The 20,269-nt window shown below is 45.5% G+C and overlaps 1 protein-coding gene across 3 annotated transcripts in view; it reads right to left on the bottom strand.

The window, feature by feature from the left end:
* The window catches only part of ppcdc (phosphopantothenoylcysteine decarboxylase), a 109,480-nt gene that overhangs the window by 83,415 nt on the left and 5,796 nt on the right, over positions 1-20,269 (bottom strand). For 2 of the 3 annotated variants that reach the window (XR_015074360.1, XM_085972218.1), the window contains exons 2-3: positions 4,630-4,725; positions 173-301 (exon numbers count right to left, since the gene is read on the bottom strand). Coding sequence is in view for 2 of the 3 variants with exons in the window: in XM_085972218.1 (XP_085828344.1) it covers positions 173-301; positions 4,630-4,725 (225 nt within the window). In the remaining variant the exon portion in view is untranslated. The remainder of the gene's footprint in view (positions 1-172; positions 302-4,629; positions 4,726-20,269) is intronic. The other variant, XM_085972219.1, reaches the window with a different exon arrangement.

Consider the following 20,269-nt stretch of genomic DNA (forward strand, 5'->3'; position numbering starts at 1 on the left):
TTAATTACTTCCAGCACATCCACTTTTGAAGGGAACTCTGAATTGAGAGAAAGCTATTGTTAAATCTATTGTCTTAGTTGCATCTTTATGCATTTTCAATCCACGAAATGCAGGAAAGGAACTTATTAACTGGCTTCGTGACCCAACCCCAACAGCGGTCAGGTCAACTTACCAATAAATTGTCACAGATTCCACTGGCTATTTTTCCTAGAGTATTGGCGTCCAAAGGTGCGATCACCATTAGATCCGCCCACCTCCTCAGATCGATGTGTAGGACCGGATCCGACCTCTGCTTCCACATCTAAAGGGAACAAAACAGATTCTGTTACAAATGACAACAATGGTGGAGGCAGAAACCCTCATCACATTTAAAAAAGTACTCGGATATTCTGAAGGGGATTGACAGGGTAGATGCTGAGAGGCTGTTTCCCCCTGGCTGGAGTGTCTAGAACTAGGGGGGCATAGTCTCAAGATAAGGGGTCGGCCATTTAAGACCGAGGTGAGGTGGAATTTCTTCACTCCGAGGGTTGTGAATCTTTGGAATTCTCTGCCCCAGAGAGTTGTGGATGTTGAGTCTTTGAGTATATTCAAGGCTGAGATCGATAGATTTTTGGACTCTAGGGGAAGCAAGGGATATGGGGATCGGGCGAGAAAGTGGAGTTGAGGTCGAAGATCAGCCATGATCTTATTGAATGGTGGAGCAGGCTCGAGGGGCCGTATGGCCGACTCCTGCTCTTATATCTTATGTTCTTATGCACTTGAAGTGCCGTAACCTACAGGGTTACGGACAAATAGCTGGATTAGGCTGGATAGCTCTTTTTCGGCCAGCACAGACACGATGGGCTGAATGGCCTCCTCCTGTGCCGTAAATCTCGATGATTCTATGCTGTATGGTAGTCGCCATAGCACAGTATGAAGCCCTGCGACATTCATTTTTTGTGATGGTGGTCCAGAGAAGGAGGTCACAGCCAAGAAAGAGACAGATCACACAGCACAATGAGCGTGAGGGGTGCACACTATAACTTGGAGGCGGCCAGCGGATATGCAAGTGGACTGGAACTGCATAGAAAGTTCACACTGCTGCAGCCCCATTTTGAACAAAAGCACTACTGATTATATTCGCTGCTCAAATACAAGTAGGAAAACTCACCTTTTATACCTTCCACACCTCCCTCAACTACACAGGAACAAACAGGCGCCAACATTCTGAAAATAATGATAAAAGCAGGAAATTCGAGCAGGCAAAAGGCCACCCATTTGTAGATTTTGCTGATCTTGAATCTTTTGAAGTCAATCAAATCTCCTGGTACTAGAGACAGCCATGGACCCCCTAACAACCCTCTCCAGCTATCGACGATAGCAAAATACTGCGGATGCTGGAAATCCGAAATAACAACAGAAAACGCTGGAAAAACTCAGCAGGCCAGGGCAGCATCCGTGGAGCGAGAAACAGAGTTAACGTTTCGGGTCGAAGACCTTCTTCAGAACTGAGGGAAAAAAAGGCAGGAAATGAAACAGATTAAAAGGCCAGTTTGGGGGGCTGGGAAATGGGGGAGGGGATGAAAGAACAAAAAGGGAAGGTCTGTGTGAGGTGAAGAGGCATTAAGAGATATTCAAGACGAGACGAGATGGTAATAGGACAGGTAAAGAGACAAAAAATGGTTCTAGATGAAGCGTGAAATGCGCTGGCAGAGTGAAAGACAGCTGCCATGTGGGAGAGAGAAAAAAAAAGGAAAAGGCACAAACCAAAGGTGTGGATAAAAAATATATAAAAATATGATAGGGGCCGAGGTTATGATCTGAAATTGTTGAACTCAATATTGAGTCCGGAAGGCTGTAAAGTGCCTAATCGGAAGATGAGGTGCTGTTCCTCGAGCTAGCGAGCTATCCTTTGAGCAGTTTTCATGGGGCTATATTGAACTGGCGCGCGCATATTATATATATATATGTGTCAGATGTTGTTGCCTGCACAAGTTTCACGTTAAAATAAAAACCTGAATTGTTGCCAGCATTGAAGTGGGAGGGCAGGACAGGACCAGACAGGCTATTTTTATGACCCACCCACTGCTGAAACCGTCCAGCAATGTAAACAAACTAGCTTTGCCAGCAGCCAGGAAAGACTCCGAGTGCTGATAAATGAAGAACAAATGTCCTCCCTCACATACCAAGGGCTCATCAGATTGTCCCACTGTGCGGACAAGAATCGCAAGGAGTGTCAGACCGGGTCTATTTTTAATTACGTTTAAACAAGGAACATTTCGGTCAATATAAGTTCATCCTTTTCAGCAGAGTTCCTCCAGTGGTGTTTACTGAAAGGCAACTTAATGGAACCAAATTGAGAGGAAATAATATTAAAAGATGGAAACTTTGTGAATAAAGATTTTTCTTTTATATTATGTTTTCATTCACTAGGTTAACAACCAACTTAAAAAAAAACATTGATGCAAATGTAGACAATGTCTTCATTTGAAGATGGAGGGGAAACAAAGGAAGAGATTTCTTATTTCCTACATTCCAACAGTGACTACGCTTCAAAAGTACTTCATTGGTTGCAAAGCGGTGAGACGTCTCGAGATCACAAAAGGCGCGGTATAAAGGCAAGACTTTCTTTCATTATTCATAATCCGCCTCATATTATAGACAATTCTCCCAAAAGGACCAACATTTGGAGCATAGTTGCTTTCCCCCAGGAAGTATCTGGGACCTAGGGATCTGAGTCATCTGACCGCCGCCGTTCTAGTCTAAATTGTCACAAATGGCCAATGCACCAGATTTTACTTACTGGACTCCCACTTTGCGAGGAAGGAGGGATCTATTTGGGAACTGCAAGCAGTTGTGTCAGAATTCTGGACCAAGTCGATATTTGCAAAGAAACGTTGGCATTAGCGTCTGATGCCGCAAACGCAGATCTGCCGTGGGTACCTGACGGAGCTCAGCGGTGCCAGTCACTGGCTTAAGGGGGCATGATCGTCTTATTCCATGGGGGGTGATCCGAGACCACCTATATCGACTGGGACAACAGCATAGCCCAGCAATGTAACAGTCGCATCCCCTTGCGATCTGGACTGGATACCTGTGTCTTTCAGATGTGTATTTCTTCAATTTCTCAGAAGGTGGGTACCCAGCAAAAACTTGGGTGAGACAAGACTGGATGTGAATAATCAAGCTGCTTTATTTCCCAATCAGGCGAACGTGCAGAAACAGCTATGATCAGATTCTGCTACTGCAATACGACACACCCTGATGTAATAATATAAAAATAATAAATATGATACGCTACCCCACATCAGTAGGTCATCTTCCTTGAGCTAAAGTGAATTTTCAAGTCCTTTACTGCCTGACTACCTCTACCTTTCGCAACTCTTTAATTTTAAAGAAAATCCCCGACTCCAGTATCAGCTTTTAATCAACACTAATTACCCCTTTCTCCCCCCAGAACAGAATCCACCAGCCTAACATGACCATGAACCCTGCCGCGTTCAAATGAACAGATCTGTTGCGACGGCAATGACCGTGAACAATCACTGGAATTTCAAGCTATCTTTCACTATTGCCAGCATGCTGGTTCAGACACCCCACATGAAAGCTAATTGTCACCTTCAGGCGCTGCTGTCCTATGAATTTAACCCCCTGAGAGCTAGGTTTGGCTCAACAGTTGCATTTTAATATATGCCTTTCCACCATCTACAAGGCACAAGTAAAGAGTGTGATGGAACACTCTCCACTTGCCTGGATGAGTGCAGCTCCAACAACACTCAAGAAGCTCGACGCCATCCAGGACAAAGCAGCCCGCTTGATTGGCACCCCATCCACCACCTTAAACATTCACTCCCTCCACCGCCGGCGTACCGTGGCTGCAGTGTGTACCATCTACAAGATGCACTGCAGCAACTCGCCAAGGCTTCTTTGGCAGCACCTCCCAAACTCGCGACCTCTACCACCTAGAAGGACAAGGGCAGCAGGCGCATGGGAACACCACCACCTCCAAGTTCCCCTCCAAGTCACACACACCATCCTGACTTGGAAGTATATCAGCCGATCCTTCATCGTCACTGGGTCAAAATCCTGGAACTCCCTACCCAACAGCACTGTGGGAGCACCTTCACCACACGGACTGCAGCGGTTCAAGAAGGCGGCTCACCACCACCTTCTCAAGGGCAACTAGGGATGGGCAATAAATGCTGGCTTTGCCAGTGACGCCCACATCCCATAAACGAATAAAAAAATAATCACACCAAGGTCCCCCAGCATAGTCTGCAATCCCGAAATATGACAAGGAACCACTGGAGAACATCTGCTAGGATTAAGTTACCTACAAAGGAAGTTCTATTCCAATATTGACAGAAGTATTGCTCTAGTATGAAATGTAATTTGAGCAACACAATGAACTGTTTAAATAGGACACAGTTGGTAAGTTACATACAATTACCTACATTACAACAGTGACTAGACTCCAAAAGTACTCCATTGGCTGTAAAGTGCTTTGGGAAGTCCGTTGGTCGTGAAAGGCGCTATATAAATCCAAGTCTTTCTTTTACAATATTTCTTTTTAAAGTTATACAGTGGAAGGGCTTTTTTGCTCATGTTATTTGCATGTGTTTCTTAAATAATGAATAAAGAATACATTACCTCCCACTCATCTGCGTCGCTATATATTTTAGCAGGGACATCTTTGGGATCATAAAAGTGTTTTGCGTGCTCTGTGGTCACCACTTTTACTTCAACCTTTAAAATAAAGAGAGACAGTGGAAGAGAAGGTTATTGTATGGTGTTGGATAACAATCGGAAAGAAAGGGCAAAAAAAAGGAATTACAGGATAAATGACAGGGTTTTCATTCTGATGCCAATGGCTTGTCTGTGCCGGTAAGTATTCCAAAGTATCGGCGGCTGTGGCTCAGTGGGCAGCACTCTCGCCTCTGAGCCAGAAGATTGTGGGTTCCCATGCACACTGCTCGATGCACCACACCCCTGACATGAATCAGTCATTTATGAAAGACTTATGAAATAATACTGAGCAGCCTACGGGTGGCGCTGTCCAGGGAGAGTATAAATACTCGGGCACGGGCCCAGCTTGCGCAGGACATTCTTAACAGGAACTAGTGAAGGACACAACTAGACCTCCATGTTGTAAAACGGTTGATTAAAGCTTTAACGCTTAGACCAAGTGCCTAGTAGTTTTCTTACGTCAACCCCCATCACTCACCTACCGACAATCTCTACCAAATGTGACTCATACCTCACAATCACAGCTTCACCTCTCCCTCACACACTGCTCCAAGCCTCCCACTCCAGGGACTTGAGCACAAAAAATCCAGGCGGACGCTCCCAGTGAAGTGCTGAGGGAGCGCTGCACTGTCGGAGGTGCCGTCTTTCGGATGTGACGTTAAACCAAGGCCCCGTCTGCCCTCTCAGGTGCACGTAAAAGATCCCATGGCGCTATGTCGAAGAAGAGCAGGGTGAGTCCCCCGCCACCCCCCCTTGGTGTCCTGGCCAATATTTATCCCTCAATCAGCATAACAAAAACAGATTATCTGGCCATTATCACATTGCTGTTTGTGGGAGCTTGCTGTGTGCAAACTGGCTGCCGCATTTCCTACATTACAGCAGTGACGACACTTCAAAAGTAAATCAGCTGTAAAGCGCTTTGGGAATGTGCTGAGGTCATGAAAGGCGCTATATAAATGTGAGAATTTCCTTTTTTTATCGTTGCGGCTGGTGCACGTAAACTTCTGCTTACCGAGTGGTTTTTGCACAGGAAGAACATGTACCTACCTTCCTCCTTTAGTTCACTGCACTCTAATTTACTGTACCAAATCTCCGAGAGTATATCACACTCACAAGCCTTATGGAACTCTGTGGAATTCTCTACCACAGAAGGCAGTTGAGGCCAATTCATTAAACATATTCAAGAAGGAGTTAGATATATTTCTTAAGGCTAAAGGGATCAAGGGATATGGGGAGAAAGCAGGGACAGGGTACTGAATTTGGATGATCAGCCATGATCTCATTAAATGGCGGAGCAGGCTCGAGGGGCCGAATGGCCTACTCCTGCTCCTATCTTCTATGTTTCTAACACAGACTATAACTGGGGTTGATCTGCTGGGTCTCTGTGAAACAGTCTTGTCAAGAGACAGAAGTAAATTTATACATTTTAAAAAACAAAAATCAATATTTCACTTCAGCAACTAATGTTTGTTGCAGTTCTGTTTTCAATGAAAACTGTTTTCCCTCTCAATTGTTCAGCAGCACTTCTGTAATCGGGCAACCCTTATGATCCAGGAGCTGTAATATTTCAGTAATCTGCCCCTTGCATTGTCGTGTGAACCAAAGATTAACAATTATGCTCTCTGGACTAATCCTACTGGCCCTTGCACTATGCTACGACATTACTCACTTTGCCATGTTGGATATTGTGGTGTATGTGCCTTTAAGAGCAATTATGGTGTATGTGCCTTTAAGAGCCCAGGTGTGCGTAATGCCGGTAATTGCCACTTGGGCTATATAAGCCTGTGTATTGTGTATATCCTTTAGAAACCCCCCCCAGACTTGCTTAGTAAATACCTATGAACCAACTCCTGTCTTCAGTGTCTTTATCTACACACGGACACTACAGTGGCGACGAAGTGGAAACGGACTTACCTGCAATTCGGCAGCACCTCAAGGACATCGATTCCTCCAGCGTCCAGAAGACTCAAGGAAGTAAGAGAAACTTTGGTTTCACCAGCTGGCCAAGCTGGTGACAGGTACTGCACTAATCCTTCCTGGGCGTCAGGCTGGAGCTCCAGCGGCGGGCTCTACAGCTGAGACAGGCAGCGAAATCGGAGGCAAGCAATAACGGACTGGGAGGGTGCACTCGAGAGACGGCCGGCGCGGCAAGCAGGTCAGCGTTTAGACCTCCGTCGGGAACGAGTCTCCAACAGTGAATAAACGGAAACCACAGTAAAACAGCGTTGTTATCGGTAGCAGCGGCGGGAAAGCGCGGGAAGCGCCATATCGTTGCTACAGAGAGAAAAAAAAAGCGCGGGAAGCGCCATATCTTTTCTGAAATGCCTAAATCTGGTAATATTGAGGCTTTTGATGGCGAAATAGAAGATTGGACCACATACGTGGAAAGAGTAGAGGTTTATTGCACTGCAAATGGAATAACAGATGAAAAAAAAGCTTCAATACTTCTGAACTTAATGGGCGCAAAGACATACGGGCTGTTACGAAATTTAATCACTCCAGCCAAACCAAAGGACAAGACTTTTAAAGAAATTGTTGATACCCTGCAGGAGCATTTAAACCCAACACCGCTGCTGATAGCGGAACGATTCAAGTTCTTCAAGAGAAATCAACACAAGAATGAAAGTAACGCTGATTACCTAACCGAATTAAGAAAGCTATCAAAGTACTGCCAATTCGGAGCAGGACTATCGGATTATCTTCGAGACAAATTTGTTTGCGGTCTCTTAAGTGAAGGAACACAAAAAAGACTGCTTTCTGAAAAAGATTTAACATTGGACAAAGCTTTCAGTATGGCTGTATCATACGAAGCAGCAGCAAAAGGAGCTGCAGAGATACAACAAGAGACACAGGACTTCGGCACCCATAAAATGACACAGGAGTTTGGAGATGTTATCGCTGCGGCAGATCCACCCATAACCAGAGGGACTGCTGGTTCAAGGGCAAAGCATGCAGGCAATGTGGTAAGATTGGACACATTGCACGGGTATGCCAATCTGGACAAAATAAATCCACTGACAGAAAACAAAAAATCAATAAAGAAAAGTACAGGAAGGTACAAATGATGACGGACAATAGCTCCGAAGACCAGAATAGCGATAGCGACTCCGGAAACAAGAGACTAAGCTGTCTCAAATTACATAATGTACTTGCCAAAGAGGATTACCAAACCATTTGGGTTACCCTCACAATAGCAGGGTCCCCAGTTAAAATGGAGCTAGATACAGGATCAGCTCTCACCGTAATAAATCGGCGAGATTACGAGAGGCTATTTTCGCATATACCTCTAAAAGACACATCCATTATCTTAAAAACATATACGGGGCAGAAAGTCTACCCCAAAGGAAAAATAAGGGTGCCTGTGGTATACAACGGCAAAGAAATACAAAAGTTGTATTTATACATTCTACAAGATGGTGGTCCACCGTTGTTGGGACGTGAATGGATAAGGAAGATACGTTTAGACTGGCACTCCATTCAGGCACTGACGGTGACCAGTAAGGAAAAAAAGTGATGACATCATACCTGAACGATTAAAAGACATCTTGGCCAACGCCAAAGAAGTGTTTCAAGAGAAACTAGGAACCTTGAAAGGCATCACCGCCTCAATAAAAGTGGAAGATACAGCAATTCCAAAATTTTTTAAGGCAAGACCGGTGCCATACGCAATACGTCCGGCAATCGAGGCAGAGCTGAAGAATTTGGAAAAGGCAGGCGTATTATCCAAAATAGATTGGAGCGAATGGGCAACACCCATCGTTCCAGTCATGAAAAAAACATTGAAAAATAACTCCGAGGAACAGAAAAAAATTCGCATCTGTGGGGACTTGAAGGTGACTGTAAACCCGGTCCTTCACACGGTACAGTATCCTCTTCCGAGGATAGAAGATATTTTCGCCTCACTATCCGGAGGGAAACGTTTCACAAAAATTGACTCGGCACAGGCATATCTACAGATGGAGGTTGAGGAGACCTCTAAAATGTATCTCACAATAAACACACACAAAGGCCTGTACCAGTACAATCGACTGGTTTTTGGAATAGCATCAGCTCCAGCTATCTGGCAAAGAGCTATGGAGCAAGTCCTGCAAGGGATTCCGGGGACTCAATGCTACCTAGACGACATCCTTATAACAGGAGAAAACGACAACGAGCACCTTGCCAATTTGGAGCAGGTGCTCACTAGGCTGAAAGAACGGGGCCTACGAGCAAATCGCCCCAAGTGTGAATTTTTCCAAACTCAGATATCATATTGTGGCCACATAATTAATAAGGAAGGGTTGCATAAGTCACCTGAAAAAATTGAAGCAGTTATAAAAGCCCCAGCACCTGAAAATGTTTCACAATTAAGGTCATTCCTGGGATTAATAAATTACTATCATAAATTTTTACCGAACTTATCAACTATTCTACACCCTCTTAATGATCTTCTACAGACAGGAGTGATTTGGAAATGGAACGAAGACTGTAAACGTGCCTTCCATAAATGTAAAGACTTAGTCACATCTGAGAAAATTTTGGCTCATTACAACCCATCACTACCAATCAGACTGGCGTGCGATGCATCCCTTTACGGCATAGGAGCGGTATTGTCCCATAGATTCCCTGATGGCTCGGAACGGCCGATAGCTTTTGCGTCACGCTCATTGAACTCAGCTGAGCGTAACTATGCCCAGATAGACAGGGAAGCACTCAGCCTGGTATGGGGAGTGAAGAAATTCAACCATTACCTACACGGACAAAAATTTACCTTGCTGACTGACCATCAACCCCTCATCTCCATATTCAACCCTAAAAAAGGTGTCCCCATTATGACGGCACAAAGACTACAGAGGTGGTCCCTTTTTCTAGGGGCACACCAATACAACATTGAATACAAAGGGTCAAAACAGCATGGGAATGCTGACGGTTTATCACGCCTACCGTTGCCAACGATAGAAGAGGCACCTACAGTAGACCCAGTAGAGATATTCCACTCTACCATAGTGGAATGTCTACCGGTGACAAATTCTGCCATTGAAAGGGAGACAAGAAATGACCCTACTCTCTCACGGGTCTACGATTTAACAGTGAAGGGATGGCCAGCACATGGCGAACCACTGTTGCCAGCATTCTCGCAAAGAAGAGAACAGCTGTCAGTGTGCCGAGGACCCTTGATGTGTGGATCCAGAGTGGTGATTCCACCCAAACTCCAGGATAAAGTGCTAAAGGAGCTTCACGAGGGGCATCTGTGTGGAGTGAAAATGAAGAACCTAGCTAGGGCGTTTGTATGGTGGCCAGGTATCGATGGAGACATCGAAGACATGACCAAGAGCTGCCTAGGATGCCAGAAGGTCCAAAATGCTCCGCCACAGGCCCCTCTACATCCATGGGAGTGGCCCTCATCTCCCTGGCAAAGGGTGCACATCGACTTTGCTGGTCCATCTATGGACTCAATGTTCTTAATCGCAGTTGATGCACACTCCAAGTGGCCGGAGGTAATAAAGATGTCCTCCACCACCACGGAAAAAACCATCACAGTATTAAGGACCATATTTGCCAGGAATGGGCTGCCGGAGCAGATATGTTCTGATAATGGACCGCAATTTGTGTCCGAAGAATTCAGAAAGTTCTTAAAGAACAATGGGGTAAAGCACTACACGTCCGCCCCATACCATCCCGCCACCAATGGATTGGCTGAAAGGTTTGTCCAGACCTTCAAGAAGGCCATCAAGGCCATGGGTAATGAAGACATAAAACTTCAGCACAAGGTGGATAACTTCTTATTTGCATATAGGAATGCAATGCATATGGTTACTAACCAAACTCCCGCCATGATGTTCTACAATAGAAACCTAAGATGCCGGCTGGATTTGGTCAAGCCCAACATCCGAAGGGACGTGGAGAACCAGCAGTTTCAGGGCATGAATGAAAGGCCAACTAGGGCCTTCCAGATAGGCCAACCGGTTTTGGCTCGGGACTACCGTACCAAGAAATGGCAGCCTGGAACTATCTGCACACGATTAGGACCACTGATATATACCGTGGACATCGGAGACAGCATAATAAGGCGCCATGCTGACCAAATCATCAAGTCATCCGAAAAGAGACAACCTACACCACCACTCTATACATCTAACGATGAAGTAGAGATACCCATATCTACCTCCGATCCGGTGATACTGGAGCCCGATGAACCCGACACTGGCCTTCAAGCCGAATCAGCCTTGCCAGAAGAACCTACTACACCACCAGAAACTACTACACCCCCGAGGCGTTATCCGGACCGAGTCAGGAAGCCTCCTGAGAGACTAACTTATAATTAATTAATACAGCAATGTATATTATTTTGCATATAACATGTAATTAATAATTACTTAAAATATGATGTACTAGTTAGCTAGAAGGGGAGGAATTATGGTGTATGTGCCTTTAAGAGCCCAGGTGTGCGTAATGCCGGTAATTGCCACTTGGGCTATATAAGCCTGTGTATTGTGTATATCCTTTAGAAACCCCCCCCAGACTTGCTTAGTAAATACCTATGAACCAACTCCTGTCTTCAGTGTCTTTATCTACACACGGACACTACAGATATTAAACTCAAATCAAATATTACAGGCTCAGTAATTAAAATACTTATTAAACAGAAATTTGGGGCATACAGGTCAGAAAATATAAGTATAATCTGCATACATAAAAGAAAAAAGAGTAATGGTTCTGTTACCCTTCAGAATAACTGCTTCAGCAGGAATATAAACTGAAGTTTATTTAGTTCTAAAGGCAAAACACTGGTTAATAGCAAGGTGAATCCTGATGCCCTTAAGTGTATCAAAATGAATATATTTTTGATTGGCAGCGACACACATATTTAAATTCCCCTTGCCCCAGTCCTTTTTGAGAACTGAATCTAGTGTCACACTTTGGTTCATTCATCCATTTCCTAATTAAGAAATCTGTAATCCACAATCTAGTGAAGTGTTTGTTGCATCTTCTTGGGTAAATTGCAAGCGCATTTGTTATGGTCCTTGAGTTGAATGCCAAAATCATATTTTGATCCTTGGGCTAGCTACAAAGTACCTAGGTTCTAGATATTGGGCAGGCAAAGGGACACTCTGGTCACCAGTGAGGGCTTACCTATGGGAATGGCCTGAGGGGAAAAAAAATATCTGGATTAAAAAACCCAAAAATGTAACAATGCCACTCTTTCATGTTCCTTGATGTGTACAAATAAGAGTTTAACAGATATCACATCTTCAGGCGAGACACTAGTGCTAGGGTGGTGCCCCTTCCTGTCGATACTTCCCTCAGCCTTCACAAGGGATTAAAAATGTCTGTCAATCCGCACACGTGAGCACTTCAAATGACCTATCACACAAAAAAAACCAAGCAATTTTGAACTTAATTGATTTCTCAACGAGGCTTTGAATGGCAAAGCAAATCCATTTAGTTCCGTGTATTGGACAGCACAGTCCTTCATGAGCCACAGCTAGCTGAAGCCAATTTTAAATTGGTTTTCCCTATCGGAGATCATTAACTTTACTTCTGAAGTGCAGTCACTGCTGTTGTGGAGGGAAAAAATTCGGGCGGCCAATTTGTGCCCAGCAAGGTACCACAAAACACAAAATGGATGAATGGGCAAATAATATTTTTGATCGTGTTGGTTGGGGGAAGGCATGTTGACCACAACGTCAGAAGTACTCTTGGAAATAGTGCCATGGGATCCTGCAAATCCAAACAAGGAAATGGGGCATAAAACAGAAAATGCTGGAGATACTCAGCAGGTCAGGCAGCATCTGTGAAGAGAGAAACAGAGTTAATGCTTCAGGTGAAACGTTACCTCTGTTTCTCTCTTCACAGATGCTGCCTGACCTGCTGAGTATCTCCAGCATTTTCTGTTTTTATTTCAGATTTCCAGCATCTGCAGTATTTTGCTTTTTGTAAAGGAAATGGAGCCTTGGTTCCGTAGGCTTTAACACCCTTGCCTAACTAGTGCATGAATGAATGGTAAATGGTGAGCCTGCGTGCTACGTCCCAATATGAACTCCGTGGGAATGGAAGGAAAACCGTGTGTAGGGGAGAGGGGGGGGGGGAAATTCCCCGATACGCACTCCCATAGCCGGGAGTGCACTCTGGCAAAATGTACCCTTGTGTGGAAAAATCACCTTGAGGTTCATTAAAGTTCGTTTGTATATGCAACAACAACTTGCATTATACAGCACCTTTAATGCAGTAAAACGTCCGAAGGCGCTTCACAGGAGCGATTATCAGACAAAATTTGACACCGAACCACATAAGGAGATATTGGGACAGATGCTCGGTCGAAGAGGTGGGTTTTAAGCAGCGTCTTAGAGGAGGAGAGAGAGGCAGAGAGGTTTAGGGAGGGAATTCCAAAGCTTAGGGCCTCGGCAGCTGAAGGCACGGCCGCCAATGGTGGAGCGATGAAAATCGGGGGGATGCTGAGGCCAGAATTGGAGGAGCGCTGAGATCTGGGGGAGCTGTAGGGGCTGCAGTTTAGAGTGCGCTCTAGACTGCGCATTCGTCTTTTCAATCAGGTAAACAGGAGCGTTTGTTTCAGGCTCATTTTCCAATGAAAAAATGGTGCACTTTATAAGCAAAAGATTACAGTAAAGTTCACTATCTGACAGAGCTGAGTGGAACCAGTAAGTATCAGCTTTATCACAGAGTGTAGCCTTCCTCCCTCATGCAACACAGTCTTTTTCCCACAGCTATTATCTTACTGATCTCCAGGTGCCATGAAACGTTGAGAGTTTTGCTTCGACGCCACAGTATTAAAAAAAAGCACTTCATTAACTAACTTATCACAGTTCAAGCACATTTCCGCTGTAACTGTAAAAATCTTCGCTGCTGGCCGAATGCCATTCCTGAGCCTCACTGCTCAACAAATTCATGTACAGCACTTCCCACAATGACTCATTGGGAAAACGTGTTAAGTGGTGTCGCTCGGAGCCATTTAGATCAAGACGGTCTCGGGATCGACTTGTGCCTCAACTGAGAGGGTGGGGGGGTTGGAGTTGTTGCAATTAGCCCCAATATGTCTGGCTAACCGGGAGAAAAAAGTGGGATAAGATTCTCACTTCTGATCGCTACCCGGTTTAGCAGCGGTGGTAGCACTCTCAGTGTCAGCTGTGGTTCAGTGGGCAGCACCCTCGCCTCTGAGTCAGAAGGTCGTGGGTTCAAGTCCCACTCCAGGGACTTGAGCACACAAATCTAGGCTGACACTCCCAGTGCGGTGCTGAGGGAGTGCTGCACTGTCAGAGGTGCCGTCTTTCAGATGAGACGTTAAACCGAGGCCCCGTCTGCTCTCTCAGGTGGATGTAAAAGATCCCACGGCACTATTTCGAAGAAGGGCAGAGGAGTTATCCCCGGTGTCCTGGCCAATATTTATCCCTCAACCAACATAACAAAAACAGATTATCTGGTCATTATCACTTTGCTGTTTGTGGGAGCTTGCTGTGCGCTAATTGGCTGCCGATTATCCCACATTACAACAGTGACTCCACTTCAAAAGTACTTCATTGGCTGTAAAGCGCTTTGAGATGTCCGGTGGTTGTGAAAGGCGCTATAGAAATGCAAGTCTTTCTTTCTCACTGAGCCAGAAGGTTCTGTTTGGGGTTAGTCACCTTCCAGGATTCCTGGAATCTCCAGGGATTGAAGATTAATCTCCGGGACACTGTTATGAGCAACCTGGGAGGAAAAAGCTTTTTTTAATTTTCTTTGAATACTTCTGTTTATTAGTACAGGAAACTTTCGATTAACCGGCCCCTAAATAACCGGAAATGTCAGTTAACCGGCAAAATTCAGGAGTCGGTTTCAGCTAACTTTTATTACTTGCACAGCAACAAATTGAGGAAGGCAAGGGTTTGGCTGCAGCTGTTGCTAAGCTACAGAGACGCTTGCAACTTGTGGACGTTATTCTGAAGCTGCAACAGGGTTTGTTGCTTTATACAGAGCTCTAAGGTCCGTATCTTTCACTATAGCGTTCGGTTATCCGGAATTGTTGCTGAACCGGCACCACGTCGGTCCCGTCCATGCCGGATACCAGAAAGTTTCCTGTAATAAAAATATTGGAGATGGGGGAAAAAACTGATTGACTGTCAAAATTCATCCAATTAGGTAACGAAGAGTCTGTTCGCTTTACGATTGGCCGTAGGGAGACGGGGCGTTGTGGGGATGGAGGTGTTGGGCGACCAATGGCGGGGCAGTTGGAGGCAAGAGGTCACATGATGAAACCTCCAGGAATAGGTCCCAGCAGAGTTGGCAACCCTAGCTTACCTATGGAAACCCCAGCCCCGTTCCAGGAACTTGAGCTCCTAAGACATTCGGACTCTCTCGTGAGGAAACGCCACCTTATCAGAAGGGTGGTTCTTTGGACGAGCTGGTAAATCAGGCTCCCGTCTCCCTCTTCCTCTTGCTCAGTGTACAATTAAAGACCTCATGTGAATAGCAGGGGAGTCTTCCTTGCCTATATTCCGCCATCACCAAAAATCAGGTCAACTGCTCATTCACCTCGCTGCTGCGTGCAAAAAGATGGCGGCCGCGTTTCCCTACATTAAGTCACTGCCCTTGGCTGTACGTGCAGCACTTTTGAGGGGCCGGGAGCTGTGGAAAAAAACGCCTAATATACACAAGTCTTTCTTATCCGGTGACTCCTTCCGGAATTGTGCATGTTTGAAATCAAGAGAGGGAAACAATAGGATCATCTGTGAAACACGTAGAGAGAAGGTGGACAGGAAAATGAAATCAGACGCTGGAGTACGACCTGGTTCGACATGCTGGTTCAATTTACCACGCTATATTTAAAAAGAAACACATCAACATTCTGCCCCGTTATTTTAAATTGCAGTCTTGAAAGGCTATTATAAACATAACTCATTAAAGATGCTGAAAATGCAAATAAGCAGGGTTTATGTGAGTCCCTTGGTGAACCGCAAGCAGGAGTTTCAATGGCTTTGTCCTGTTGTAATGATGTGAAAAGACTAATTTGGATACAAAAACATACAGATGAATGTGAAAGCCCCAAATTGAAAGACTTTTACCCTTTAAAATCACAGCAGCACAGGAGGCCGCCATTCGGCCCATTGTGCCTGTACCGGCTCTTTGAGAGAGTTCTCCAATTAGTCTCACTCCCCCTGCCCCTTTCCCCCATAGCCACGCAAAATTTTCTCCTTTAAGTATTTATCTAATTCGCTTCTGAAAGTTATTGTTGAATCTGCTTCCACCGCCCTGTCAGGCAGCGCATTCCAGATCACAACAACTCGCTGCGTGAAACAATTCTCCTCATCTCGCCTCTGGTTCTTTTGCCAAACACCTTAAATCTGAGTCCGAAATAACAACAGAAAATGCTGGAAAAACTCAGCAGGCCAGGCAACATCCGTGGAGAGAAAATAGAGTCGACGTTTCGGGTCAAAACCCTTCGTCAGGACTGAAGAGGCACAGGGAATGAAACAGATTGAAAGGCCAGTATGGGAGCTGGGAGAGAACAAAAGAGAAGCGAAGAGACATTAAGAGGTATTCAAAACGAGACGAGATGGTGATCGGACTAGTGGAGAGACAAAAGACGGCTCTAGATTAGGTGTGAAATGCGCTGGCAGAATGGGAGACAGCTGCCATGTGGGAGAGAAAAAAAGGGGGGGGGAAAAGGGCCAAAACAAAGGTGTGGATAAAAAATAAGTAAAAATGTAATGGGGGCCGAGGTTATGATCTGAAATTGTTGAACTCGATAGAGTCCAGAAGGCTGTAAAGTGCCTAATCGGAAGATGAGGTGCTGTTCCTCGAGCTTACGCTGAGCTTCCGTGGAACAATGTTAAATCTGAGTCCTCTGGTTATCGACCCTTCTGCCACTGGAAAGTTTCTCCTTATTCACTCCATCAAAACCCTTCATGATTTTGAACACCTCGATCAAACCTCCCCAAAACCCCAGCTTCTCCAGTCCCTCCACAACACTGAAGTCCTTCATCCCTCGTATCATTCTAGTCAATCTCCTCTGCACCCTCTCTAAGGTCTTGACATCCTTCCTAAAAGTGTGGTGCCCAGAATTAGACACAATGCTCCAGCTGGGGCCTATCCAGTGATTTATAGCACAACTTCCTTGCTTTTGTACTCAATGCCACTGTTACACAGCCAAGGATCCCATATGCTTTTTTTAACGGCCTTATTAATTTGTCCTGCCACCGTCTAAAATTTGTGTATGATTTGATTAATCGTGGAATTTTCCACCTAGCTGACAACTGGTGCAGAGCTGATTAAAGGCATCAGAATTATAAGGGTATGTTTTTCTTCAATTTGCACATGTTTTCAACATTTTTCTTGGGACAATAATTGCACTGAGAAGAGCCTATGGAGAAGGCAGTAAGGACAATGTGGGCCTGGGACATGAGAGGGGGAGAAGCTGTGGGATCTTGCTGTGTGCAAATTGGCTGCCACGTTTCCGAGATTACAACGGTGACTGCACTGCAAAAGTGCTTCATTGGCTGTAAAGCACTTTGGGGCGTCCTGAGGTCGTGAAAGGCGCTATAGAAATGCAAGTTTTCCTTTTTCTTTCTTTCTTGCTTAGAGATGCTAATGGGGGTGGCTATGCAAATCCAACTGCAACCAAAATTAAATAAGGGAGAAATAGGACAGATGTGCAATAGTACAGGGCTGGAACCGGCCAGTGAAAGCTATGGCCAGGGGTCGAGCTCTGTGAGCTGCCTTCCTGACCACACGGGTGAGAGAAGGTTCACCAGGTTGATTCCGGAGATGAAAGGGTTGTCTTATGAAGAAAGGTTGAGCAGGTTGGGCCTATACTCATTGGAGTTTAGAAGAATGAGGGGTGATCTTATATTGAAACATAAGATTCTGAAGGGGCTCGACAGGGTAGATTCAGAGAGGATGTTTCTCCTCGTGGGGGAATCTAGAACGAGGGGGCATAGTTTCAGAATAAGGGGGCACCCTTTTAAATCGGAAATGAGGAGGAATTTCTTCTCTCAGAGGGTCGTGAATCTTTGGAATTCTCTTCTCCAGAGAGCTGTGGAGGCGGAGTCATTGAATATATTTAAGGTGGAGATAGACAGATTTTTGAACGATAAGGGAGTCGAGGGTTATGGGGAGCAGGCAGGGAAGTGGAGTTGAGGCCAAGATCAGATCAGCCATGATGTTATTGAATCGCGGAGCAGGCTCGAGGGGCCAAATGACCGACTCCTGCTCCTACGTCTTATGACCCAGATGAAGGCAGGGAGTTGCCTGTCAAGTTTGGGGAAGTACCATCAAAATAGTAAGATTTTTAAATTCTTGGCGTAATACCTCTCAAGGTGTGTAAATACAGATGTCTGACTGTGCCGCTGGTTAGGTTTTCCAATGAGGGACGGCATGTACGAGGTTAACTGAAAATGGAGCGGAGCCGAAGGCCTTGGTCGACAGACTTCACACCTCAGTTGGGAGCATCTCGGGAAAAGGTGAACCAAAAGTGAGCCGTTTATTCCCACCCCGAGCCCCTTGAGGAAAAACAGGGAGAATTGGGTGGCAACCACCAGCTAGGAAGAGTTCGGATCGGCAGAGGCTGCAAAATCGTTCATCGGCCTTCCTTTTAAGTTGGAATCAGAGAGAGAGAGAGGATGGGCAGGGGAACCATAATTTTAAGCAGATGTCTTCTACCATCCACACATCTGGTTTTCATTTGGCTCCTTGGGAAAGTAATTGCACTGAGAAAAAAAAAAATCCCACCGAGGGCCACGTAAGGACACCAAGCTCGGGGTCAGCGCCTTCAGGAGAATGAGGGACCCAACTGGAATTTTCTTTTGAAGGGCTTGTGCTGAAGTTATGTCACCGAATGAGCTTGACATTTTATACCGTCAACCAGAAACGTCGTCCATTCCAAAAGGTGTTCGCGTGAACAACAACAACAACTTGCATTTATGCAGCGCCTTTGACGTAGTGAAACGTCCCGAGGCGCAGCGCAGGAGCGATTATCGAACCGCACTCGACACCGAACCACGTAAGGAGGTGTTAGGACAGGCGAGGTCGGTTTTCAGGAGTGTCTTAGAGCAGGAGAGAGAGGCGGAGAGGTTTAGGCAGGGAATTCCAGAGCTTAGGGCCTCAGGCACGACCACCAATGGTGGAGCAATTAAAACCAGAAGAGGCTGGAATTGGAATCAATGTTGAGGAGCAAAATTAGCTACAATCCTTTTTTTTCTTTTCCATTACAGTGAAGAGATACTGGATTTATTTTTAAAATAAGCATGTTTGGCACGAAACATAATTATATGGCGAAAGCTCGATGCTTTTGGCATCATCTGTTTGTATCTAGCTCCCTCTAGTGTTCATTTCCTCTCTAGCAACTCAACAAAGCAGATATGCAATGGCCCAGAAATTCGGGTCTCCACGGGTGAATACGCACAGGGTACTCATCCGTAAGCCCAAAGGAAGTGCCGGTTTCGTGCATGCACTGCGCATGCGCGGGAAACCGGCACTTCCGTTCCCCTGAAAGAAGGGGTTCAGAGGTCGGACGCGTGCGCAGGAGAGGCAGCGCGTGCACATCGAACTTACGTTTTTTTTCCAGGTTTTCCCGGGAGGGTAAGTCTCCAGAAGTTAGACATATAAAAAGCAGTCGCAAGGCCTGCTTTTTACAAGGTAAGTGGTGAATTAATTAAAATTAAAACATTTTTTCCACGTTTATTATTTTTAAATACTTTAAAGAAAGGTAAGTTTATTTTTAGCCCCGTTAGAAAATGTAATTAATTTTTTCAAAAATTTTAATTATTGTTTAAAATAGTTATTTCATGTAATTTATAGTTTATTTTAAAAATATGATTTTTTAAAAAATTTACAGGAAACTTTGCGATATCCGGCACCGACGGGACCGGCGTGTTGCCGATCTATCAAAACTGCCGGACATACAAAGTTAATGTTGAAGCATACGGAGGTTTTCATCTCCGTATCTGACAACAAACACTGTTGCTTAGCAACAGCTTCTAAAGAGTCGGCTGCAGCTGCAAGCGTCTCTAGCTGAAGCTGTTGCTATAGCTACAGACCTTGCAGTGCCTGGCCGGGAAAAAAAAAGAACGAGAACTAAAAAAACTTATAGAAAATGGCTCCTGATTTTTGCCGTTAGATCGAGTATTCCGGACATACAACCTCCGGATAAACCAAAGTTTCCTGTAGTCGAAGATTTAGTGATGTTTTGGGGCTCATAGTATTTATAGGTTTGACACCTGTCAAACTTATGAATGAAGCATTCCCTGCTACCATTGGCTCTCCATGGCCCACGTGATCCCAGGGGACGCTTCGAACTAACTGCGCCCCTGGGATATGCAAGCACTGCGCGCCGGCAGTTGGAGGAGGCCCAGGATCGCAATTCCTCGGGGGCTCACAGCACAACGGCCGGCGCGCTAGGTAAGTGCAGGTCGGGGGCTTGCACCCGCGGGAAGCCCCCGACCCGAATTTCTGGGCCATGACCTCACGACCAGCCCAGCCCCAGGACTGTCAGCGGAGACACAGCACAATGCCGTCGAGCGGTCAGTGCTGTGCTCTCTTACAGAACCTCATCCCTCTCCCCACAAGCCCCAGG

This window comes from Somniosus microcephalus, chromosome 32, assembly GCF_052327205.1.
Source record: "Somniosus microcephalus isolate GS21.2 chromosome 32, FLI_Smic_1.0, whole genome shotgun sequence".
Classification (NCBI taxonomy): Eukaryota; Metazoa; Chordata; class Chondrichthyes; order Squaliformes; family Somniosidae; genus Somniosus; species Somniosus microcephalus.